This window comes from Struthio camelus, unplaced genomic scaffold (genome assembly GCF_040807025.1).
Source record: "Struthio camelus isolate bStrCam1 unplaced genomic scaffold, bStrCam1.hap1 HAP1_SCAFFOLD_174, whole genome shotgun sequence".
NCBI classification, from domain to species: Eukaryota; Metazoa; Chordata; class Aves; order Struthioniformes; family Struthionidae; genus Struthio; species Struthio camelus.
In genome coordinates, this window is record NW_027182686.1 from 1 (window position 1) to 23,886 (window position 23,886).

Here is a 23,886-nt window from a genome sequence, read left to right on the forward strand (position 1 = left end):
AGTCCCCAACATCCCCTGTCACCCCCCCGCCACCCCCCGGCCCCCCCAGTCCCCAACATCCCCCATCACCCCCCTGTCACCCCCTGTCACCCCCCCGTCACCCCCCAGTCCCCAACATCCCCCGTCACCCCCCCACCCCCCCAGTCCCCAACATCCCCCGTCACCCCCTCCCACCCCCCCCAGTCTCCAACATCCCCTGTCACCCCCGTCACCCCCCGCTGCCCCCCCAGTCCCCAACATCCCCCGTCACCCCCCCACCCCCCCGGCCCCCAGTCCCAACGTCCCCTGCCACCCCCCCCGGTCCCCCCAGTCCCCAACATCCCCCGTCACCCCCCCACCCCCCCGCCCCCCAGTCCCCCACGTCCCCTGTCACCCCCCCGTCACCCCCCACGGCCCCCTCGGTCCCAATGCCCCCCGTCACCCCCCCACCCCCCCGGCCCCCAGTCCCCCACGTCCCCTGTCACCCCCCCGTCACCCCCCACGGCCCCCTCGGTCCCCAATGCCCCCCGTCACCCCGGCCCCCTGCTGCCCCCCGTCCCCGTGTCCCCCCCACATCCCCCGTCCCCCCCACGTCCCCCCACACGCCCGTGTCCCCCCCGCGCGTCTCTGCCTCCTTGTGCCCCCGTGTCCCCCATGTGCATTTCCTCCCCGTCCCCCCCGTGTCCCTCGACCCCCCCATATCCCCCCGCGTCCCCCCGCGCCCCCGCTCACCGGGTCGCCCCCGCAGAGCCAGAGCCCGTCGAGGCCGCGGTGCCGGGCCAGCCCCAGGGTCCGCGCGGGGCCGTCGCCCCCGGCCCCCCCGGCAGCACGGCCAGCGCCCCCCGCGGCAGCCCCCCCGCCGCCAGCGCCTGCGGGCGGCCACCGGCCCCGTCACGGGGGCTCCCGGGGGGCCGGAGAGGTCCGGGGGGGCAGCGCATCCCGGGGGCTCTGGGGGGGTGTTGGGGTCCCTGGGGGTCCTGGGGGGTCCCAGGGGTTGCGGGGGGTCACTGAGGGGGGCTGGGGGGGCTCCTAGGAGGGTCTCGGGAGTGCTGGGGGGTCCCAGGGGTAGTGGGAGGGTCCTGGGGGGTCCCAGGGGTTGCGGGGGGTCATTGAGGGGGTCTGGAGGATCCCAGGAGGATCCTGGAGGTGCTGGGGGGGGTCCCAGGGATCGCGAGAGGGTCCTGGGGGGGTCCTGGGGGGGTCACAGAGGTGATGGGGGGTCATTGAGGGGGTCTGGAGGATCCCAGGAGGGTCCTGGAGGTGCTGGGGGGGTCCCAGGGATCGCGAGAGGGTCCTGGGGGGGTCCTGGGGGGGTCACAGAGGTGGTGGGGGGTCATTGAGGGGGTCTGGAGGATCCCAGGAGGGTCCTGGAGGTGCTGGGGGGGGTCCCAGGGATCACGAGAGGGTCCTGGGGGGGTCCTGGGGGGGTCACAGGAGTTGAGAGGGATCATGGGGGGTCCTGGGTGGGTCTCAGGGGGGTCCCAGGGGTCATGGGGGGTCCTGGGGGGGTCTGGGGGGGGGCCCGGCGGTTTCTCGGGGTGGCTGGGGGGTCCTGGGGGTCTCTCTGGGGAGTTCTCCGGGGGGTCCCAGAGGTTTCTCTGAGGGGCTCCCAGCGGGGTCCCGGGGGGGTCCCAGGGGTCTCACGGGGGGGTCCCGGGGGGTCTCGGGGGGGGTCACCCGGGGGGTCCCAGGGGTCTTGGGGGTCTCTAAGAGGGGGGTCTCGCGGGAGAGTCCCAGGGGGCTCTCGGGGGGCTCTCGGGGGGGTCGCGGGGGGGGTCGCAGGGGTCCCGCGGTGCCGGGGGCCGGTACCTGGGCCAGGCGCCGCGCGGCGGCGGCGCCGCCAGGGGGCGCCAGCAGCACCAGGGCGTTGCCGAGCGCCAGCGCCGGCGGCAGCAGCTCCAGGGCGCCGGGCAGGGGCGGGGCCCGGCCCAGGCCACGCCCACCACGCCCAGCGCCGCCCGCGTCACCAGCACGCGGCCGCCGGGCACCGCCTGCCGCCGGGCGGAGGGCGGGGCCTGTCAGCCACTGCCCCGCCCCCGCTGCCATGTAGGGACTGCCCGCCCCGCCCCCGCTGCCACGTGGGGACTGCCAGGCCCCGCCCCCCGCTGCCATGTAGGGACTGCCCGCCCCGCCCCCGCTGCCACGTGGGGACTGCCCGCCCCGCCCCCGCTGCCATGTAGGGACTGCCCGCCCCGCCCCGCTGCCATATAGGGACTGCCCGCCCCGCCCCGGCCCCGCCCCGCGCCCGGCCCCCGCCCACCTGCAGGGCGCCGCGCTCCATCTGCGCGTGCGCGGCCCAGCGCAGCAGCGCCGCCCGCAGCCGCTCGGTGGCGCCGTCGTCGCCGTCGCCGTCGCGCAGCGCCTCGGCCGCCGCCCGCAGCACCCGCGCGCGGGCCGGGCCCGGCCGCCGCCCCCAGCTGCCGCAGCGCGTCAGGGGCGCCGGGACCCCCCGGGAACCCCCCTGGGAACCCCCCTCGGGACCCCCCCGGGAACCCCCCGAGACCCCCCCGGGGAACCCCCTCGGGACCCCCCCGGGAACCCCCCTGGACCCCCCCGGGAACCCCCTCGGGACCCCCCCGGGAACCCCCCCGGGAACCCCCCCGGGAACCCCCCTGGACCCCCCCCGAGACCCCCCCGGGAACCCCCCCCGGGAACCCCTCGGGACCCACCCCGGGAACCCCGGAAACCCCCTCGGGAACCCCCTCGGGAACCCACTCGGGGCCCCCCCCGGGACCCCCCCTTGGGAACCCCCTTGGGAACCCCCCGGGAACCCCCCCCAAGACCCCCGGGAACCTCCCTGGACCCCCCCGGGAACCCGCTCGGGACCCCCCCAGGACCCCCCCGAGATCCCCTGGGACACCCCCTGAACCCCCCCACCCCCCCAGGAGCAGGCCAGGGGCACCAGGACCCCCAGGACCCCCTGAACCCCTCTGGGACCCCTCCCATATCCAGGACAGGGGCACCGGGACCACCAGGACCCTCCCGGGACCCCCCCGGGAACCCCTTCAGGAGCACATCAGGGCACCGGGACCCCCCCGGGACCCCCGGGACCCCCGGGAGCAGGATAGGACCCCCCCAGGACCCCTGGGACCCCCAGGACCAGGACAAAGCCACCAGGACCCCCCCCGGACCCCTCTCGGAACCCCCAGGAACCCCCCAGGAGTGTGTCAGGGGCATCGGGACCCCCCCCGGCCCCCCCGGGATCCCCTGGGAGCGCGACAGGGGCATCGGGACCACCAGGACCCCCCGGGCCCCCCCCAGCTGCAGCACCAGCCTTGGGGGGTCCCAACTGGGAAGCAGGAACTGACAGGGGGCCCCCTGGGGAGCCCAGGCGTGCGGGGGGATCCCCCCACAAGGGGCCCAGGCGTTCGGGGGTCCCCCCCCCCAACAAGGGCCCAGGCGTCCGGCGCCCCTCACCCGACAGCAGCCTGCCGGGCGGCTTCCACGGCGGCAGCGATGTCATCAGCGATCTCATCAGTGGCAGTGACATCATCAGTGATGTCATCAGCCCCAGCTGCCTCCAGCGGCTCCTGGGGTTGCTCCGGGCTGGGGGGGGGTCAGAGATGGCTGCGAGGCCCCCCGGGACCCCCCCCGACCCACTGGGACCCCCAGCCCCAGGGGGGCCCTGGTTGGGGGGGGACGTGGGGGGCCGGGCTCACCTGGGGCTGTCGGCCGGGGGGGGGTCCGGCCCCGGGGGGGGGCTGCAGCTCTCCGGCTCGGCGGCCGGGGGGGGCCTGGTGGGGGGGGCGGCTCCCAGGGGGGGCGTCCGAATTCACGCAGCGCCTGGGGGGAGCCGGGCCCGTCGCGGGGGCAGGAGCCAGGGACCCCCGGGGACACCAGGGACCCCCGGAGACCCCCCAGCCCCCACTAGGACTTATGGGACCCCCTAGACCCCCCGAGGACCCCCAGCCCCTCCCAGGGACCTCTGGGGACCCCCCCGGGGACACCCAGCCCTCCCGAGGACCTCCAGGGGACCCCCCTGGGGACCCCCAGCCCCTCCCAGGGACCCCTGGGGACCCCCTAGCCCTCCTGAGGACCCCCAGGAACCCCCTCAGGGGACCCCCCAACCCCCCCAAGGACCCCCAGGGACCCCTCCCGAGGACACCAAGCCCCCTCAGTGCCCCCCAAACCCCCAGGAACCCCTCTGGGGACCCCCAGCCCCCCAGGGAGCCCCCCCAGCCCTCCCGAAGACCCTGAGGAGCCCCCCAGAGCCCCCCAGGGACCCCCCCGGGCCCCCCCGTCACCTCCAGGCCGCCGTCGTCCCCGGTGCCGCTGCCCGTGGTGCCGCCGGCGCCGCTGGCCGGGTCGAGCAGGTTCTGCCCGTTGAGCCAGACCAGCCCCACACGCAGCCTGGGGGGGGGGTGTCACGGGGGGGCGGGGCCACGGGGGGCGGGGCCAGGGGCGGGGCCAGGGGCGGGGTCGCAGGGGTTGTGGGGATCAAGGGGGCGGGGTCACAGGGCGGGGGTCAAGGGGCGTCGGGGTCACGGGGGATGGGGGGGCAGGGGTCAAGGGGGGTCAGGGTCAGGGGAAGCAGGGGTCACTGGGGGCGGGGGTCAAGGGGGGTCGGGGTCACGGGGGACGGGGGGGCAGGGGTCAAGGGGGGTCAGGGTCAGGGGGGCGGGGTCACGGGGGGTGGGGGTCAAGGGGCGTCGGGGTCACAGGGGTCAGGGGTCGTGGGGGGGTCGGGGTCACGGGGGGTGGGGGTCATGGGGGGCAGGGTCACAGGGGAGCAGGGGTCACGGGGGGCAGGGGTCAAGGGGCGTCGGGGTCAGGGGTCGTGGGGGGGTCGGGGTTGCGGGGGGTGGGGGTCACGGGAGGCAGGGTCACGGGGGCAGGGGGGTCGGGGGCAGGGGGGCAGGGTCATGCGGGCAGGGTCACGGGGGTCAGGGGTCGTGGGGGGGTCGGGGTCATGGGGGTTGTGGGGATCAAGGGGGGCGGGGTCACAGGGCGGGGGTAAGGGGCGTCGGGGTCACAGGGGACGGGGGTCACGGGGGTCAGGGGTCGTGGGGGGGTCGGGGTCGCGGGGGGTGGGGGTCACGGGGGGCAGGGTCACGGGGGCAGGGGGTCGGGGGCAGGGGGGCAGGGTCATGCGGGCAGGGTCACGGGGGTCAGGGGTCGTGGGGGGGTCGGGGTCGCAGGGGGTGGGGGTCACGGGGGGCGGGGTCAAGGGGGCAGGGGGTCGGGGGCAGGGGGGCAGGGTCATGCGGGCAGGGTCACGGGGGTCAGGGGTCGTGGGGGGGTCGGGGTCGCGGGGGGTGGGGGTCACGGGGGGCAGGGTCACGGGGGCAGGGGGTCGGGGGCAGGGGGGCAGGGTCATGCGGGCAGGGTCACGGGGGTCAGGGGTCGTGGGGGGGTGGGGGTCGCGGGGGGTGGGGTCACGGGGGGCGGGGTCAAGGGGGCGGGGGTCGCGGGGGGGTCGCGGGGGGGCCGCGGGGTCACCTGGCGGCCAGGTCGGCGGCCAGCGCGGCGTCCTCGGCCCAGACGCCGGCGGCCCAGGCCCGGGGCAGCGCGTTGGCCACCGCCGCCGCCTCCGCGGGGCTCCGCACCGCCACCAGCACCACGACGGGGCCCCCGGGCTGCGGGGGGGGGGACACCCCCGGGGGGGCGGTCACAGACCCCGGGGGGGGCGGCATGGACCCCCCCCGGGGCAGCATGGACCCCCCCGGGGCAGTTCGGGGCCCCCCAGGGCAGCATGGACCCCCCCGGGGCAGCATGGACCCCCCCCGGGGCAGCATGGACCCCCCAGGGCAGCATGGACCCCCCCAGGGCAGTTCAGGGCCCCCCAGGGCGGCATGGACCCCCCCGGGGCAGTTCAGGGCCCCCCGGGGCAGCATGGACCCCCCCGGGGCAGTTCGGGGCCCCCCAGGGCGGCATGGACCCCCCCGGGGCAGCATGGACCCCCCGGGCAGTTCGGGGCCCCCCAGGGCGGCATGGACCCCCCCGGGGCAGCATGGACCCCCCCGGGGCAGTTCGGGGCCCCCCGGGGCAGCATGGACCCCCCCGGGGCAGCATGGACCCCCCCCGGGGCAGTTCGGGGCCCCCCAGGGCAGCATGGACCCCCCCAGGGCAGCATGGACCCCCCCGGGGCAGTTTGGGGCCTCCCAGGGCAGCATGGACCCCCCCGGGGCAGCATGGACCCCCCCGGGGCAGTTCGGGGCCCCCAGGGCAGCATGGACCCCCCCCGGGGCAGCATGGACCCCCCCCGGGGCAGTTCGGGCCCCCCAGGGCGGCATGGACCCCCCCGGAGCAGCATGGACCCCCCCGGGGCAGTCCGGCCCCCCCGCCGTCACCTACCCCCTGGCGGACGCAGCGCGAGGTGGGGGCGACCCCGGTGATGAGGGTGGGGGGGTAGAAGCGCCCCCCCGGCGGCAGTGGGGCCGACGACTGGAACACCTGCGAGAGCAGCCCGGCGTCCGCGACCCCCCCCGCAGGGGCCCAGGCGTCCGGGCCCCACATGGACCCAGGCCCCCCCCGCAGGGGCCCAGGCGTCCGGGCCCCACATGGACCCAGGCCCCCCCCCCAGCAGGGGCCCCGGCGTCTGGGACCCACATGGACCCAGGCCCCCCCCCCCCGCAGGGGCCCAGGCGTCCGGGACCCCACATGGACCCAGGCCCCCCCCCAGCAGGGGCCCCGGCGTCTGGGACCCACATGGACCCAGGCCCCCCCCCCCCCGCAGGGGCCCAGGCGTCTGGGACCCACATGGACCCAGGCCCCCCCCCATCCTGGGGCCCAGGCGTCCGGGCCCCACATGGACCCAGGCCCCCCCCCGCAGGGGCCCAGGCGTCCAGGACCCACGTGGACCCAGGCCCCCCCCCCGCAGGGGCCCAGGCGTCCAGGACCCACGTGGACCCAGGCCCCCCCCCCCCAGGGGCCCAGGTGTCCGGGACCCCACATGGACCCAGGCCCCCCCCGCAGGGGCCCAGGCGTCCGGGACCCACGTGGACCCAGGCCCCCCCCCGCAGGGGCCCAGGCGTCCGGGCCCCACATGGACCCAGGCCCCCTCCGCAGGGGCCCAGGCGTCCGGGACCCCACATGGACCCAGGCCCCCCCCGCAGGGGCCCAGGCGTCCGGGACCCACGTGGACCCAGGCCCCCCCCGCAGGGGCCCAGGTGTCCGGGACCCCACATGGACCCAGGCCCCCCCCGCAGGGGCCCAGGCGTCCGGGACCCCACATGGACCCAGGCCCCCCCCAGCAGGAGCCCAGGCGTCCGGGACCCCACATGGATCCAGACCCCCCCCAGCAGGAGCCCAGGCGTCCGGGACCCACATGGACCCAGGCCCCCCCCCCGCAGGGGCCCAGGTGTCCGGGACCCCACATGGACCCAGGCCCCCCCCCCAGGGGCCCAGGCGTCCGGGACCCCACATGGACCCAGGCCCCCCCCCCGCAGGGGCCCAGGCGTCCGGCCGCTCACCTGGGCCCCCTCAGCCCGGGCCTCCTGCACCAGGGGCTCCGGGGAGGCCGTGTGGGGGGGCAGCGGCCCCACGTCGCTGCCGCCGTCCAGGGGGTCCCCGACCCGCAGCCCCCCCAGCCGGGCCCGGAGCCGCCGGGCCAGCGCCGCCGCCACCCCCTCCTGCGCCAGCACCAGACCCCCGCCGGCCGGCACCTGCCCGCGACCCCCAAACTGCCCCAAACCGCCCCAAAACTGCCCAAACCGCCCCAAACCGCCCCAAACTGCCCCAAACTGCCCCAAACCGCCCCAAAACTGCCCAAACCGCCCCAAACCGCCCCAAACTGCCCCAAAACTGCCCAAACCGCCCCAAAACTGCCCCAAACCGCCCCAAACCGCCCCAAAGCACCCCAAACTGAACCAAACTGCCCCAAACTGCCCCAAAGCACCCCAAACTGACCCAAACTGCCCCAAACCGCCCCAAACTGCCCCAAACTGCCCCAAAACTGCCCCAAACCGCCCCAAACCACCCCAAACTGCCCCAAAACTGCCCCAAAACCACCCTAAACCGCCCCAAACTGCCCCAAAACCACCCCAAACCGCCCCAAACCGCCCCAAAACTGCCCCAAACTGCCCCAAACTGCCCCAAACCGCCCCAAAACTGCCCAAACCGCCCCAAACCGCCCCAAACCGCCCCAAACTGCCCCAAACCGCCCCAAAACTGCCCAAACCGCCCCAAACCGCCCCAAAGCACCCCAAACCGCCCCAAACCACCCCAAACTGCCCCAAACTGCCCCAAAACTGCCCAAACCGCCCCAAAACTGCCCCAAACCGCCCCAAACCGCCCCAAAGCACCCCAAACTGAACCAAACTGCCCCAAACTGCCCCAAAGCACCCCAAACTGACCCAAACTGCCCCAAACCGCCCCAAACTGCCCCAAACTGCCCCAAAACTGCCCCAAACCGCCCCAAACCACCCCAAACTGCCCCAAAACTGCCCCAAAACCACCCTAAACCGCCCCAAACTGCCCCAAAACCACCCCAAACCGCCCCAAACCGCCCCAAAACTGCCCCAAACTGCCCCAAACTGCCCCAAACCGCCCCAAAACTGCCCAAACCGCCCCAAACCGCCCCAAACCGCCCCAAAACTGCCCCAAACTGCCCCAAACCGCCCCAAAACTGCCCCAAACTGCCCCAAAACCACCCCAAAACCACCCCAAACCGCCCCAAACCGCCCCAAACCGCCCCAAAACTGCCCCAAACTGCCCCAAACCGCCCCAAAACTGCCCCAAACTGCCCCAAACTGCCCCAAACCGCCCCAAAACTGCCCCAAACTGCCCCAAACCGCCCCAAAACTGCCCCAAACTGCCCCAAACTGCCCCAAACCGCCCCAAAACTGCCCCAAACTGCCCCAAACCGCCCCAAAACTGCCCCAAACCGCCCCAAACCGCCCCAAACCGCCCCAAAACTGCCCCAAACCGCCCCAAACCGCCCCAAACCGCCCCAAACTGCCCCAAACCGCCCCAAAACTGCCCCAAACTGCCCCAAAACCACCCCAAAACCACCCCAAACCGCCCCAAACCGCCCCAAAACTGCCCCAAACTGCCCCAAACCGCCCCAAAACTGCCCCAAACTGCCCCAAAACCACCCCAAAACTGCCCAAACCACCCCAAAACACCCCAAAACCGCCCCGGACCCCCCACCAGCCCCTGCCCAAACCGCCCCCAACCGCCCCCCACCCAGCAGCCTCGCCCCCCAAGCGCCCTGAAACACCCGACAGCACCCGAGGAGCCCCGGGCCGGGTCCCGGGTCCCGGCCCCCCGAGCCCCCGACCCCTCACCGGCCCGGGGGGGGCCCCGGCGGCGGCGGCGACGGCCCCGGCGGCGGCGTCCAGGTCGGCCGAGTCGAGGACGATGGCGAGCGGCCGCCCGCCCAGCGCCAGCGAGAGCCGCACGTCCCGGCCGGCCGTGGCCCTGCGCAGCGCCCGCCCCTCCTGCGCGGGGCCCGCGCGCGTGGGCACCCGGGGGCACCCGGGGGGGCACGCGGGGGGCACGCGCCTCGCGCACGCCTCGCGCACGGGGGGGCACACGCCTCGCACACGCCTCGCACACGCGGGGGCACGCGGGGGCACCCGGGGGGGCACGCCTCGCACACACCTCGCGCCCACCTCGCACACGTGTTGCACCCGCCTTGCACCCGCCTCGCGCACCCGTTGCACCCGCCTTGCACCCGCCTTGCACCCGCCTCGCGCACCCGTTGCACCCGCCTCGCACCCGCCTCGCGCACCCATTGCACCCGCCTTGCACCCGCCTCGCACACCCATTGCACCCACCTCGTGCCGGCCTCGCGCACCCATTGCACCCGCCTTGCACCCGCCTCGCGCACCCATTGCACCCGCCTCGCGCCCACCTCGCGCACCCATTGCACCCGCCTTGCGCCCGCGTCGCGCACCCGTTGCACCCGCCTCGCGCCCACCTCGCGCACCCGTTGCACCCGCCTCGCGCCCGCCTCGCGCACCCATTGCACCCGCCTTGCGCCCACCTCGCGCACCCGTTGCACCCGCCTCGCGCACCCATTGCACCCGCCTTGCACCCGCCTCGCGCACCCGTTGCACCCGCCTCGCGCCCGCCTCGCGCACCCATTGCACCCGCCTTGCGCCCACCTCGCGCACCCGTTGCACCCGCCTCGCGCCCACCTCGCGCACCCGTTGCACCCGCCTTGCACCTGCCTCGCGCACCCGTTGCACCCGCCTCGCGCCCACCTCGCGCACCCGTTGCACCCGCCTCGCGCCCGCCTCGCGCACCCGTTGCACCCGCCTCGCGCCCGCCTTGCGCACCCGTTGCACCCGCCTTGCACCCGCCTCGCGCCCGCCTCGCGCACCCGTTGCACCCGCCTCGCGCACCCATTGCACCCGCCTCGCGCCCGCCTCGCGCACCCGTTGCACCCGCCTCGCGCCCACCTCGCACACCCATTGCACCCGCCTCGCGCCCGCCTCGCACACCCATTGCACCCGCCTTGCACCCGCCTCGCGCACCCATTGCACCCGCCTCGCGCACCCGTTGCACCCGCCTCGCGCCCCCGCCGCCCCCGCCGCCCCCGCCTCGCGCGGGCGCCCACCTGGGGGGGGCCGACGAAGGCCAGGGCGCGCGGGCCGGGGTGGGCGGCCAGGGCGCGCCGCAGCTCCGGGGGCGCCGCCAGCACGTTCAGCAGCCCCGGCGGCAGCGGCGCCTCCGCCCAGAGCGCCGCCAGCAGCAGCGGCGCCAGCGGCGCCTCGGCCGGCGCCAGCAGCACCACGGCGTTGCCTGCGCCGCCCGTCAGCGCCCCGCCGGGGCCCCGGGACCCCCCCGCCCCGGGACCCCCCTGCCCCGGGACCCCCCACCCCCGGGCCCCCCCGCCCCGGGACCCCCCCGCCCCCGGGACCCCCCGCCCCGGGACCCCCCCGCCCCCGGGACCCCCCCGCCCCGGGCCCCCCCGCCCCGGGACCCCCCGCCGCCGGGACCCCCCGCCCCCGGGACCCCCACCCCGGGACCCCCCACCCTGGACCCCCGCCCCCGGGACCCCCCTGCCCCGGGACCCCCCTGCCCCCGGGACCCCCCCGCCCCCGGGCCCCCCCGCCCCCGGGACCCCCCGCCCCCGGGACCCCCCCACCCCCGGGCCCCCCCGCCGCCGGGACCCCCCCGCCCCTGGGACCCCCGCCCCCGGGACCCCCCCGCCCCCGGGACCCCCCCGCCCCCGGGACCCCCGCCCCCGGGCCCCCCCGCCCCCGGGACCCCCCCGCCCCCGGGACCCCCCCGCCCCCGGGACCCCCCCGCCCCGGGACCCCCGCCCCCGGGACCCCCCGCCCCCGGGACCCCCCGCCCCCGGGACCCCCCGCCCCCGGGGCCCCCCCGCCCGCAACCCCGGGTCCCTCCCGCCCGGACGCCTGGGCCCCTCCCGCCTGCACGCCTGGGCCCCCGGGCCCCCCACCCCTGGGTCCCTCCCGCCCGGACACCAGGGCCCCCAGGACCCCCGCAACCCCGGGTCCCTCCCGCCCGGACGCCTGGGCCCCCGGGGCCCCCACCCCCAGGGCCCCCACCCCCGGGTCCCTCCCGCCTGCAACCCCGGGCCCCTCCCGCCCGGACACCAGGGCCCCCGGGACCCCCACAACCCCGGGCCCCTCCCACCTGCACACCTGGGCCCCTCCCGCCCAGACACCTGGGCCCCCGGGACCCCCATCCTGGGACCCTCCCGCCCGCACACCGGGGCCCCCCACCCATGGGTCCTTCCCGCCCGCACGCCTGGGTCCCTCCTGCCCGGACACTGGGGTCCCTTGAACACCCGGGTTCCCTGCCCTGCCCGGACGCCTGGGCCCCCGGACGCCTGGGCCCCCGGCACTCACCCATGGCCAGCGCGGGGCCGATCTTCCAGAGCGCGGCCAGGAGGGAGCAGGGCGACGAGACGATGACGCCCACCACCCCTGGGGACAGGCCTCAGCGGGGCGCCCGGACGCCGGGGCCCGGGGGGGGGTCCCGCACGCCGGGGATCGGGGGGGCGCCCGGACGCCTGGGCCCGGGGGGGGTCCCGCACGCCGGGGATCGGGGGGGCGCCCGGACGCCTGGGCCCGGGGAGGGGTCCCGCACGCCGGGGATCGGGGGGGCGCCCGGACGCCTGGGCCCGGGGAGGGGTCCCGCACGCCGGGGATCGGGGGGGCGCCCGGACGCCTGGGCCCGGGGGGGGTCCCGCACGCCGGGGATCGGGGGGGGCGCCCGGACGCCGGGGCCCGGGGAGGGGTCCCGCACGCTGGGGATCGGGGGGGCCCGGACACTGGGGTCCCTGGGGGGGGCCTGGCCGTGGGGAACCCACGAGGGGGCTTGGAGGGTCCCCGGACGCCGGGGTCCCTGAGGGTCCCTGGGGGGGGCTGGCCGCAGGGAACCCACGAGAAGGTCTGAGGGGGCCCGGACGCCGGGGTCCCTGGGGGCTGGGGGGGGCCTGGCGGCGGGGAACCCACGAGGGGGTTTGGGGGGGGCGTCCCGGGGGTCCCGGGGGTGCCGGGGGTGCCGGGGTCGGGTCTCACCGAGGGGGGCCCAGGCGCGGGGAACCCACGAGGGGGCCGGGGGGGGCGTCCCGGGGGTGCCGGGGGTGCCGGGGTCGGGTCTCACCGAGGGGGGCCCAGGCGCGGGGAACCCACGAGGGGGTTTGGGGGGGGGCGTCCCGGGGGTCCCGGGGGTGCCGGGGTCGGGTCTCACCGAGGGGGGCCCAGGCGCGGGGCCGCCCCAGCTGGGCCCAGGCGGCCGCCTGCTCCAGCAGCCGCAGCCCCAGCGGCAGGTCGGCGCCCAGCGTCTCGGCCAGCGGCCGCCCCGAGGGCAGCGAGTCCAGAGCCGCCAGCGCCGCCGCCCCCCGCGCCACCCCCGCCGCCAGCCTGCGCGCCGGGCCGGAAGGGGGCGGCGGCGGGGGGCACCAAGGTCAGGGGGCAGCGGGGGCAGGGGTCGTCAGGGTCGGGGGGCAGCAGGGTCAGGGGTCGTCAGGGTCGGGGCACTGGGGCAGGGGTCGTCAGGGTCGGGGGGCAGGGGTCAGCGGGGTCAGGGCACTGGGGCAGGGGTCGTCAGGGTCGGGGGGCAGGGGTCAGCGGGGTCAGAGGTCATCAGGGTCGGGGCACTGGGGCAGGGGTCAGCGGGGTCAGAGGTCATCAGGGGTCAGGGGTCAGCGGGGTCAGAGGTCATCAGGGTCGGGGCACTGGGGCAGGGGTCAGCGGGGTCAGAGGTCATCAGGGGTCAGGGGTCAGTGGGGTCAGGGATCGTCAGGGTCAGGGGCAGCGGGGTCAGGGGTCGTCAGGGTCAGGGGCAGCGGGGTCAGGGGTCAGCGGGGTCAGAGGTCGTCAGGGTCAGGGCACTGGGGCAGGGGTCAGTGGGGTCAGAGGTCATCAGGGGTCAGGGGTCAGCGGGGTCAGGGGTCGTCAGGGTCAGGGGCAGCGGGGTCAGGGGTCAGCGGGGTCAGAGGTCGTCAGGGGTCAGCGGGGTCAGAGGTCGTCAGGGGTCAGCAGGGTCAGGGGTCGTCAGGGTCGGGGGCACTGGGGCAGGGGTCAGCGGGGTCAGAGGTCGTCAGGGGTCAGCGTGGTCAGGGAGCAGCAGTAAGGAGCCAGGGGTCATCAGGGTCAGGGGGTGCGGGGGTCAGGGGTCAGCGGGGTCAGCGGGGTCAGGGGTCAGCAGGGGTCAGGGTCATAGAGGCAGGAGCAGGATGGGGGCGCGGGGGTCAGGGGTCACGGGGTGACCAGCGGCCGCAAGGGCGGGGTCAGGGGTCACGTGGGGGGCACAAGGGGTCATGGGGGTCACCGGGGGTCGGGGCCCGGGCACAAGAGGGGTCAAAGGGGAGGTCACCGGGAGGCCATGGGGTCATGTGGGGTCACCGGGGTCACTGGGGGGAGGGGCCAAAGGGGGCAGGCTGCCCCATTGGCTCCACCCCCTCCCCAAGCCCCACCCTCCATAGACTCCACCCATCCAGAAGCTCCGCCCCCAGGACGCCCCGCCCCCTCACTCACTCCCGCAGGCCCCGGGCCCGGTCGGGGCCCCCCAGGCGCCCCCAGGCCGCCGCCGCCGCCTCCGCCGCCGCCACGGCCGCCGCCACGTCGGCCCGGTCGCCCCGCGGCACCACCGCCAGCCGCCGGCCTGCGGGCAGGGGTCAGCCGGGCGCGACCTCCGACCCCCGGCCCCCGGCCCCCGGCCCCCGGCCCCCGGCCCCGTACCGGTGGCGGCCTCGCGGACCTCCAGCATCTCCCGGCCCGGCGGCTCCAGCCAGGCGCCGGCCACGAAGTGCCCGAGGCTCCGGCCGCGGGCGTCCAGCCAGGCCTGGGGGCGCCGCCGCGTCACCCGGACGCCTGGGCCCCCCCGGCCACCTTCGACCCCGGAGGGCCCCGGCGTCCGGGGCCTCCCCGCCCCCCCCCCCACCGGGGACCCCGGCCCCCACCAGCCCCGCCGCGGCCCCCCCGGGCCCGGGCCCCGTCGCCATCTCGGAGAAGATCTCCGGCACCGCGGGCAGCGCCGCCGCCGCCGCCATGGCCTCCCGGCTGCCAGCGAGACGCGCCCCCAGAGGAAAGAGCGGCCCCCGGCTGCCAGCGAGACGCGCTCCCAGAGGAAAGAGCGGCCCCCCGGCTGCCAGCGAGACGCGCCCTCTAGAGGAAAGAGCGGCCCCCCGGCTGCCAGCGAGACGCGCCCTCTAGAGGAAAGAGCGGCCCCCCGGCTGCCAGCGAGACGCGCCCTCTAGAGGAAAGAGCGGCCCACCGGCTGCCAGCGAGACGCGCCCTCTAGAGGAAAGAGCGGCCCCTCGGCTGCCAGCGAGACGCGCCCCCAGAGGAAAGAGCGGCCCCCCGGCTGCCAGCGAGACGCGCCCTCTAGAGGAAAGAGCGGCCCACCGGCTGCCAGCGAGACGCGCCCTCTAGAGGAAAGAGCGGCCCCCCGGCTGCCAGCGAGACGCGCCCTCAGAGGAAAGAGCGGCCCACCAGCTGCCAGCGAGACGCGCTCCCAGAGGAAAGAGCGGCCCCCCGGCTGCCAGCGAGACGCGCCCTCTAGAGGAAAGAGCGGCCCCCCGGCTGCCAGCGAGACGCGCTCCCAGAGGAAAGAGCGGCCCCCCGGCTGCCATAGAGTCGCCCCGCCCCCGTCAGCGGGACCGGCCCCGGGGCGCCCCGGAAGGGCGAGTCCGCCCAGCGACCATAGAGCAGGGAGCGCCGCTCCTGCCGGAAGCGGAAGCTCGCTCGCCGCGCGCGTTACGCGGGAGAGCGCGGCGCGTGGTAACCGTTGCTAAGGGCCGCTGCGGGGCGGGGGGGGGGGGCTCGGACTCCTGGGCCCCTCGGGGGGGTCGCGGACGCCGGGGTCCTTGGGGGGCGCCCGCCCCCCCGCAGCCATGGCCGCCGCCGCCACGGACAAGTCGCTGCTGTCGGCGGAGCTGGAGGGGGACGAGGAGCCCGAGGCGCTGCGGCGGCTCCTGCTGCAGGTGGGGCCGGGGGGGTGCAGGGGGTCCGAGGGGATTTGGGGGCCCTGGGGGGGCGCAAGGCAGGTTGGGGGGGTCTGGAGGGGCCGGGGGGGTCTGGGGGGTCCGAGGAGGTTCAGGGGATCCCGGGGGGGCTGAAGGGATTTGGGTGCCGGGGGATCGAGGGCGCCTGGGGGGGGGTTCAGGGGGTCCCAAGGGGATTGGGGGGGGCGCAGGGCAGGTTGGGGGGTCTGGAGGGGCCGGGGGGGTCTGGGGGGTCCGAGGAGGTTCAGGGGATCCCGGGGGGGCTGAAGGGATTTGGGTGCCGGGGGATCGGGGGTGCCTGGGGGGGGTTCAGGGGGTCCCAAGGGGTTTGGGGGGAGCACAAGGCAGGTTGGGGGGTCTGGAGTGACTGGGAGGGTTGGGGGGCTCCAAGAGGGACTGGAGGGTCCTGAGGAAATAGGGGAACTGGGGGGATCGGGGAGGCCTGGGGGGGCCCTAGAGGATGTGGGGGGGGTTGGGGGGGTCCGGGGGGGCGCAGGCACCACCGCGTCGCCCCCCCGTCCCGCAGGTGACCCAGGACGCCGAGGAGGCCGAGCCGCCGCCGGGGTCGGGCTCCACCGCCGTCACCCCGCAGCCAGGTCCGGGGGGTCCGGGGGGGTCCCGGGGGGGCCCCGAGGAGGCGCAGCCCCCCCGACCCCCCCGTCGCCCCCAGGCTTCTGCGTGAAGACGCGGGCGGGCGACGCCAAGGTCTTCGTCAACGTCTGCCACTCGCCGGCCGTCCCCGCGCCGCCCCCCCTGGCCCCCCGCGACCTCCGGCTGCTGCTCGGCTCCGACGCCGCCTCGGCCTTCCGCATCCCCATGAGCCTGGGGGAGCCGCACGCCGAGCTCGACCGCAGTGAGCCCCCAAACGGCCCCCCAAACGGCCCCCGAAACGGCCCCCGAAACGGCCCGAGCTGCCCCAAACCACCCCGCCCCCCCAGCCGCCCCCCCGAGGCGCCTTCCCGTGGGTCTGGGGGAGCCGCACGCCGAGCTCGACCGCAGTGAGCCCCCAAACGGCCCCCGAAACGGCCCCCAAAACGGCCCGAACTGCCCCAAACCTTCTCATGGGGACAAGAACTGCCCCCGAGTCGTCCTGTGGGGCCTGAACTGCCCCGAACTGCCCTGGTGGGACAACCCCCCCCCCCCCCCAAACCACCCCCAGACCCCCGTGGGGTGGGAGCTGCCCCCAAATCCCCCAGATTGCCCCAAACGGCCCCGAAATCCCTTCTCTGGAGCTTGGGCTGCCCCAAACTGCCCTTCTGGGGCACGAACCACCCCCAAATCCCCCCTGTGGGTCTCGACCCCCCCCGCTGCCCCAACCTGCCCCCCCCAGGGGGGCTCTGGCCGCCCCCAAAGCCCCCCCGCCCTCCCCGGGGGACTCTGGCTGCCCCCAATGCCCCCCCCCGACCCCCCGTGGGTCTCGACCCCCCCCGCTGCCCCAACCCGCCCCCCGAGGGGGGCTCTGGCCGCCCCCAACGCCCCCCCCCACCCCCCGTTGCAGGCGGCCAGGGCTGCACGGCCTACGACGTGGTGGTGAACTCGGCCCTGCTGCGCTCGCTGCAGGTGAGGGGGGGCCGGGGGGGCTCTGGGGGGGGCCGGGGGGGTCCCGGGGCCGCAGCCCCCGCGCTGACCCCCCCCCCGCCCCAGGCCGACCCCCTCTACCTGGAGTTCTTCCTCACCGTGGTCATGGAGGGGCTGGCGGAGAAGTACGGCGTCGAGGTCAACCACTCTGGTAGGGCCCGGGGGGGCCGGGGGGGGGCGGCGGGACCCCCCCGACCCCCCCTGACCCCCCCCGGCCCCCCCAGGCTGGCGGGTGCTGCAGAACCGCAAGTTCCTCGGCTCCATCTCGGCCCAAAACATCCGGACGCGGCCCCGGCCCCGCATCCAGGAGCTGGAGGGGTGAGTGGCCCCCCCGGACCCCCCCCCAAGACCCCCCCGGACCCCCCCTGCTACCTCCCGGCCCCCCCGGGACCCCCCCGACCCGACTCACGCTCTCCTCGTCCCCGCAGCGAGGAGCCGCCGCCGGAGCCCCCCAGGTAGGAGCCGGGGGCCGAGTGGGGCAGCCCGGACGCCCCCCCCCCGGCCGGCGCTGCCCCCTCCCCTGACGCTGCCCCCCCCCCGCAGCCCCCCCCCGCCGCCCCCTCCCGCCTACGTGGTGGTGGCCGAGCCCTCGGCCGAGCACCCCCGGGTGCTGCAGGCCCGCGTCCACCTGCCCCACGTGGTGAGTGTGGGGCTGGGGGGGGGGTCACCGTGGGGCGGGGGGGACCTGGGGGTGAGGGGGGCCGAGGGGGCCCATGGGGGTCCCTGGGGGGCTGGAGGGGGCTTGTTATGGGGCTGGGGGACTATAGGTGTCTGTAGGGGAGTGGGGAGGGTTGAAAGGGGGCTCACTATGGGGCTGGGGGGGGCCATGGGGGTCCCTGGGGGGCTGGGGTGTCCTTGGGGGGCTAGGGGACCGGATGAGGCTTGTTGTGGGGCTGGGGGGGGCCCATGGGGGACCAGGGGGCTCCTTGTGGGGCTGGGGGGGGATATAGGGTGTCCCTGTGGGGTTGGGGTGGGTGGGGGGTCCTGGGGGGGTCCCTGGGAGGCCAAGGGGGCTCACTATGGGGCTGGGGGGGGTCCCTGGGGGGGCCGAGGGGTCCCCGTGGGGCCAGGGGGTCCCTGGGAGACCGAGGGGGCTCACTATGGGGCTGGGGGGGGTCCCTGGGGGGGCCGAGGGGTCCCCGTGGGGCCGGGGGGATCCCTGGGAGACCGAGGGGGCTCACTATGGGGCTGGGGGGGGTCCCTGGGGGGGCCGAGGGGTCCCCGTGGGGCCGGGGGGGTCCCTGGGAGACCGAGGGGGCTCACTATGGGGCTGGGGGGGGTCCCTGGGGGGGCTGAGGGGTCCCCGTGGGGCCGGGGGGGTCCCTGAGAGGCCGAGGGGGCTCACTATGGGGCTGGGGGGGGTCCCTGGGGGGCTGCTGGGAGCTGGGGGGGGTCTCGGGGAGGGGTCCTGGGTGGGGGCAGGGGCGGGTCCAGACACGGCCCCGCCCCCTCTGAGGCCCCGCCTCCCCCAGGCGGGGGCGGGGCAGCTGGAGCTGGCGCTGAGCGAGGAGCGGCTGGTGCTGGGGGGGGGCGGGGGGGGCGGCGCCCCCCTGCTGCAGCTGGGGCTGCCCCTCCCCCCCGACCCCGCCCGCTGCCGCGCCCGCTTCCACCCGCGCACCAAGGTGAGCCCCGCCCCCTCCCCGCGGGGCCACGCCCCCTTCCCCTGACCCCGCCCTCTGCCACACCCACTTCCATCCCTGCATCAAGGTGAGCCCTCTCTCTCCCTGTGGGGCCACGCCCCCTCCTGTGGGCCACGCCCCCTTTCCCGTGACCCCACCCACTGTCACACCCACTTTTACCCCCTCCCCGCGGGGCCACGCCCCCTCCCCGCGGGGCCACGCCCCCTTCCCCTGACCCCGCCCACTGCCACACCTGCTTCCACCTCCCCCATGCACCAAGGTGAGCCCCACCCCCTCCCCGTGGAGCCCCGCCCCCTCCCTGCGGGGCCACGCCCTCCCCCAACTCTGGGGTTGTGTGTGGCCCCGCCCCTCAATGCGAGGCCCCACCCCTGACCCCGCCCCCTTCCCTCCCCCAGGTGCTGACGGTGACCATGCCGCTGCAGCTGTGAGGGGCGGGGGGGGGCCCGGACGCCTGGGCCCCCGGCGGGGGGGGAGGCGGTTGGGGGGGGCCGGACGCCCGGGCCCCCGGCGGGGGGGGGCGATTGGGGGGGGCCGGACGCCCGGGCCCCCGGCGGGGGGGGAGGCGGTTGGGGGGGGCCGGACGCCCGGGCCCCCGGCGGGGGGGGCGGTTGTACGGGCAGCGCAATAAAGTGCGGCAGGAGCCGGGCGAGAGCCGAGCGTGTGTGCGGGGGCACTGGGGGGTGACTGGGGGCACTGGGACGGCGCTGGGGGCTGCTGGGGGGCTGCTGGGATGTTGGGGGGCGCCGGGGGGTGCCTGGGGGCACTGGGACGGCGCTGGGGGCTGCTGGGGGGCTGCTGGGATGTTGGGGGGCGCCGGGGGGTGCCTGGGGGCACTGGGACGGCGCTGGGGGCTGCTGGGGGGCTGCTGGGATGTTGGGGGGCGCCGGGGGGTGCCTGGAAGGTTAATGGGGACCCTGGGAGGTTACTGGGACAGTAGTGGAGATACCGGGGGACAGTGGGAGGTTACTGGGAGGTTTATGAGAACACTGAGGGGTTACTGGGGATGTTGGGGGGTTACTGGGATGTTGTGGGGGGCACTGGGAGGTTAATGGGAACACTGGGGGGTGTGGGGGGCACTGGGAGGTTACTGGAGACACTGGGAGGTGTGGGGGGCACTGGGAGGTTACTGGAAGGTTACTGGGGACACTGGAAGGTTACTGGGGACACTGGGAAGTGTGGGGGGCACTGGGAGGTTACTGGGGGCACTGGGGGGACTGGGGACACTGGGAGGTGTGGGGGGCACTGGGAGGTTACTGGGAGGTTACTGGGGACACTGGGAGGTGCGGGGGGGCACTGGGAGATTACTGGGGACGCTGGGAGGCTGCTGGGGGCGGGGCCGCGGCGGGGGCGGGGCCTCCCGGCCCCTCCCTGGTCTGCCGAAACGCGCGGGCGGGGGGGGCGGAGCGCGCTGACGTCACTTCCGCCCCTGCGGGCGGCGGCCGGCGGAAGCGGCGACCCCGGGGCGCGCGGGGGGCGGAGCCTCTTTCCCGTGCGGGCGGCGAGGAAGATGGCGGAGCTGAAGGTGCGCGGGGCGGCGCGGGGGGGGGTTCACGGCCCCGGGGGGGGGGTCACGGCTCTGGGGGGGGTTCACGGCTCGGGGGGGGTTCACGGCTCGGGGGGGGGGTAACGGCTCGGGGGGGCGGGGGGGGCGCGGGGCGGCGGCGCCGCACGTGGCGGGGGGGGGGAGGCCGCGGGCCCGGTGCCGCCGCCCGCCCTGACCTGCCCCCCCCCCCCCGCCGCCCCCCCCCGGTGCCGGTGCCGCCGCAGGTTCTGGTCATCGACGGGCGCGGGCACCTCCTGGGCCGGCTGGCGGCCATCGTGGCCAAGCAGGTGCTGCTGGGTGAGTGCGGGACCCCCCCCCCGGGGCCCCCCCCCCCGGGACCCCCCCGGCGCGCCGCGTGATGATGCCGCTCTGGCTGTCGAGTCTCACGACCGTGCGAGCCGCCTGCATGCACTACCATCTGAGCGCCGGACGCCTGGGCCCCCCCCGGGGAGGGGGGCATGGGGGGGTCCGGACGCCTGGGCCCCCCCCGGGGAGGGGGGATCGGGGGGGGGTCCGGACGCCTGGGCCCCCCCAGGGGAGGGGGGGGATCGGGGGGGCCCGGACGCCTGGGCCCCCCCCGGGGAGGGGGGGATCGGGGGGGGTCCGGACGCCTGGGCCCCCCCAGGGGAGGGGGGGGATCGGGGGGGGTCCGGACGCCCTGGGCCCCCCCCAGGGGAGGGGGGATCGGGGGAGGGTCCGGACGCCTGGGCCCCCCCCGGGGAGGGGGGATCGGGGGGGGGTCCGGACGCCTGGGCCCCCCCCCGGGGAGGGGGGATCGGGGGGGGTCCGGACGCCTGGGGCCCCCCCGGGGAGGGGGATCGGGGGGGGGTCCGGACGCCTGGGCCCCCCCCGGGGAGGGGGGATCGGGGGGGGGTCCGGACGCTGGGCCCCCCCCGGGGAGGGGGGCATGGGGGGGGGTCCGGACGCCTGGGCCCCCCCAGGGGAGGGGGGATCGGGGGGGGTCCCGGACGCCTGGGCCCCCCCCCGGGGAGGGGGGCATGGGGGGGGTCCGGACGCCTGGGTCCCCCCAGGGGAGGGGGGGATCGGGGGGGGTCCGGACGCCTGGGCCCCCCCCGGGGAGGGGGGCATGGGGGGGGTCCGGACGCCTGGGCCCCCCCAGGGGAGGGGGGGGGATCGGGGGGGGCCCGGACGCCTGGGTCCACTGACCGCCCCCCCCCCCCCCCCCCCCCCGCAGCCGCCGGGTCGTGGTGGTTTCGCTGCGAAGGGATCAACATTTCTGGAAACTTCTACCGCAACAAACGTGAGCCCCGGACGCCTGGGCCCTTTGGGGGGCGGGGCGGGGACACTGCCCGGACGCCTGGGCCCCTTTGGGGGGGGGGGGAGCGGGGGACACTGCCCGGACGCCTGGGCCCCTGGGGGGGGCGAGCGGGGACACTGCCCGGACGCCTGGGCCCCTGGGGGGGGGGGGAGCGGGGACACTGCCCGGACGCCTGGGTCCCTCCATGCTTGGGGGGAGGGGGGCTGCTCGGACACGTGGGTCCTGATGGGGGTAGGGGCTGCCCCGGACGCCGGGGCCCCTCGGCGGGGTTGGGTGGGGGTGGCTGCCCGGACGCCGGGGCCCCTCGGTAGGGTGGGTTGGGGGGGGGGCCGCCCGGACGCCGGGGCCCCTCGGCGGGGTTGGGGGGGGGGGGGCCGCCCCGGACGCCGGGGCCCCTCGGCGGGGTTGGGGGGGGGGGGGGCCGCCCGGACGCCGGGGCCCCTCGGCGGGGGTGGGGGGGGGGGGGCCGCCCGGACGCCGGGGCCCCTCGGCGGGGTTGGGGGGGGGCCGCCCCGGACGCCGGGGCCCCTCGGCGGGGTTGGGTGGGGGGGGCCGCCCGGACGCCGGGGCCCCTCGGCGGGGTTGGGGGGGGGGCCGCCCGGACGCCGGGGCCCCTCGGCGGGGTGGGTTGGGGGGGGGCCGCCCGACGCCGGGGCCCCTCGGCGGGGTTGGGGGGGGGGCCGCCCGGACGCCGGGGCCCCTCGGCGGGGTGGGTTGGGGGGGGGCCGCCCGGACGCCGGGGCCCCTCGGCGGGGTTGGGGGGGGGGGGGCCGCCCGGACGCCGGGGCCCCTCGGCGGGGTGGGTTGGGGGGGGGCCGCCCGGACGCCGGGGCCCCTCGGCGGGGTTGGGGGGGGGCCGCCCGGACGCCGGGGCCCCGCTGACGCGCCGCGCCGCGCCGGCAGTGAAGTACCTGGCGTTCCTGCGCAAGCGGATGAACACGAACCCGTCGCGCGGCCCCTACCACTTCCGCGCCCCCAGCCGCATCTTCTGGCGCACGGTGAGAGGTGAGAGCCCGGACGCCGGGGCCCCCCGGACGCCGGGGCCCCTGGCGGGGGGGGGCTGTGCCCCCCGCCGCCCCCTAACGCCTGCCCCCAGGGATGCTGCCCCACAAGACGAAGCGGGGCCAGGCCGCCCTGGAGAGGCTCAAGGTGTTCGACGGCATCCCCCCGCCCTACGACAAGGTGAGCCCCCCCCCCGCCCCTCTGCTGCCCCTCAGGTGCCTCTGGGAGCCCCCAGATGCCCCCGACCCCCCCCCGGGCGGGTTTTCACGCCCCCCCCCGGGGCCCCGGTTTTGGTGTCGATGATGCGCTTTTACCTACATTGCTCGATGCTCCCTGAGAAAAGCTGCAGCACTGAGACACCCGTGGGGTGCGTGGGTCCCCCCGTGCCCCCCCGTGTCCCCCCCGTGCCCCCCCATCTCCCCCCCCCACCCCGTGTCCCCCCCCCGACGCTCTCTCCTCCGGCAGCGCAAGCGCATGGTCGTCCCGGCCGCCCTGAAGATCATCCGCCTCAAGCCCACCCGCAAGGTACTGGGGGGAGCCGGGAGGGTCGTGGGGGGGCGGCGGGGGCTCCCCGGACGCCGGGGCCCCTCTGACGCCCCCGCCCCCCCCCCCAGTTCGCCTTCCTGGGCCGGCTGGCGCACGAGGTCGGGCTGGAAGTACCAGGCGGTGACGGCGGCGCTGGAGGAGAAGCGCAAGGAGAAGGCGAAGCTGCGTTACAACAAGAAGAAGAAGCTGATGGTGAGGGGGGGCGGGAGTGAGATGGGGCAGGGGGCCAAAATCGGGGGTGAAATGGGGTGGTGGTGGGGAACCCTAAAAGTTGAAGGGGAGCCTTGAAACTGCCATCATGGGGGAGGGCCTTGAAACCACCTTTGTGGAGGAGAGCTTTGAAACTGTTTCAGAGTGGGGGAGCCTTGGAAGCTTGTCCTGTATTGGAGAGACTTGAAACTGCTGCCAAGGGGAGCCTCAAAACTGCTGCACGTGGGGTGATCCTTGAAACTGGCCTGAGGGGGAGCCTCAAAACTATTACTTTGTGGGAGGTGCTAAACAGTGTTTTTATGCATGGGAAACCCCAAATCTGCCCGGGGGAGGGGCCAGGACCTGCCTGGGGGGTTTGAGGGGGGTCTCGGGCGCCCCCCTGACCCCCCCCGACCCCCCCCCCAGAACCTGCGGCGCCGGGCGGAGCGCAACGTGGAGGGGAAGATCGCGCCGCTGTCGGCGGTGCTGCGCCAGCACGGGCTGCTGCTGTGAATAAAGGCTGGAACCGCCACGGCCGTGACGGGGGACACACGGGGGGGACACGGGACGCGGGGGGGGGACACGGGACACACGGGGGGGGGACACGGGACGCGGGGGGGCACTGGGACGGGGGGCGACACGACACGAGACTCCAGGGCTGGTTCAGAGCTTTATTTCAGGGGGTCACAGAGCCCCGCGGGCTCCCGGCGCGTGTCGGGCCGTGTCCCCGCGCGTGTCGGGCCGTGTCCCCGCGCGTGTC

General features: G+C 77.5%; 3 protein-coding genes and 1 non-coding gene across 5 annotated transcripts; 3 read left to right on the forward strand and 1 right to left on the reverse strand.

Moving 5' to 3' along the window:
* Positions 1-1,788: 1,788 nt before the first annotated feature.
* On the reverse strand, positions 1,789-14,439 carry ALDH16A1 (aldehyde dehydrogenase 16 family member A1; the record flags this gene model as incomplete). The annotated part of the gene is given in 17 exon segments (XM_068929333.1): positions 1,789-1,881; positions 1,884-1,970; positions 2,240-2,396; positions 3,288-3,297; positions 3,397-3,525; positions 3,639-3,762; positions 4,224-4,329; positions 5,419-5,555; positions 6,274-6,372; positions 7,392-7,583; positions 9,207-9,359; positions 10,484-10,668; positions 11,745-11,822; positions 12,505-12,764; positions 13,881-14,007; positions 14,085-14,187; positions 14,306-14,439. Coding segments are annotated over 17 exon segments (2,130 nt in total), but the record flags the coding sequence as incomplete, so codon positions are not given.
* A 483-nt stretch (positions 14,440-14,922) lies between these two features.
* On the forward strand, positions 14,923-19,039 carry PIH1D1 (PIH1 domain containing 1). 2 transcript variants are annotated; one of them, XM_068929334.1, is made up of 10 exons: positions 14,924-15,328; positions 15,876-15,945; positions 16,020-16,202; positions 16,848-16,909; positions 16,994-17,078; positions 17,152-17,245; positions 17,356-17,382; positions 17,471-17,567; positions 18,400-18,549; positions 18,963-19,039. In XM_068929334.1, the coding sequence occupies exons 1-10, from the start codon at positions 15,239-15,241 to the stop codon at positions 18,993-18,995; spliced, it is 891 nt and encodes a 296-aa protein (XP_068785435.1). In that variant the 5' UTR covers positions 14,924-15,238; the 3' UTR covers positions 18,996-19,039. The 2 variants fall into 2 exon arrangements, with proteins under 2 accessions (XP_068785436.1, XP_068785435.1); XM_068929335.1 differs by lacking the exon at positions 17,356-17,382 and having other exon boundaries at positions 14,923-15,328.
* A 925-nt stretch (positions 19,040-19,964) lies between these two features.
* RPL13A (ribosomal protein L13a) lies at positions 19,965-23,658 on the forward strand. The gene is given in 9 exon segments (XM_068929339.1): positions 19,965-20,089; positions 20,335-20,407; positions 21,306-21,371; positions 22,293-22,394; positions 22,486-22,571; positions 22,857-22,916; positions 23,006-23,038; positions 23,040-23,129; positions 23,553-23,658. Coding segments are annotated over 9 exon segments (612 nt in total). The 5' UTR covers positions 19,965-20,074; the 3' UTR covers positions 23,640-23,658.
* Positions 22,684-22,753, forward strand: LOC138065156 (small nucleolar RNA SNORD34). The gene has a single exon (XR_011138295.1). It is a non-coding gene; the product is annotated as a small nucleolar RNA SNORD34 (small nucleolar RNA).
* Positions 23,659-23,886: the final 228 nt, after the last annotated feature.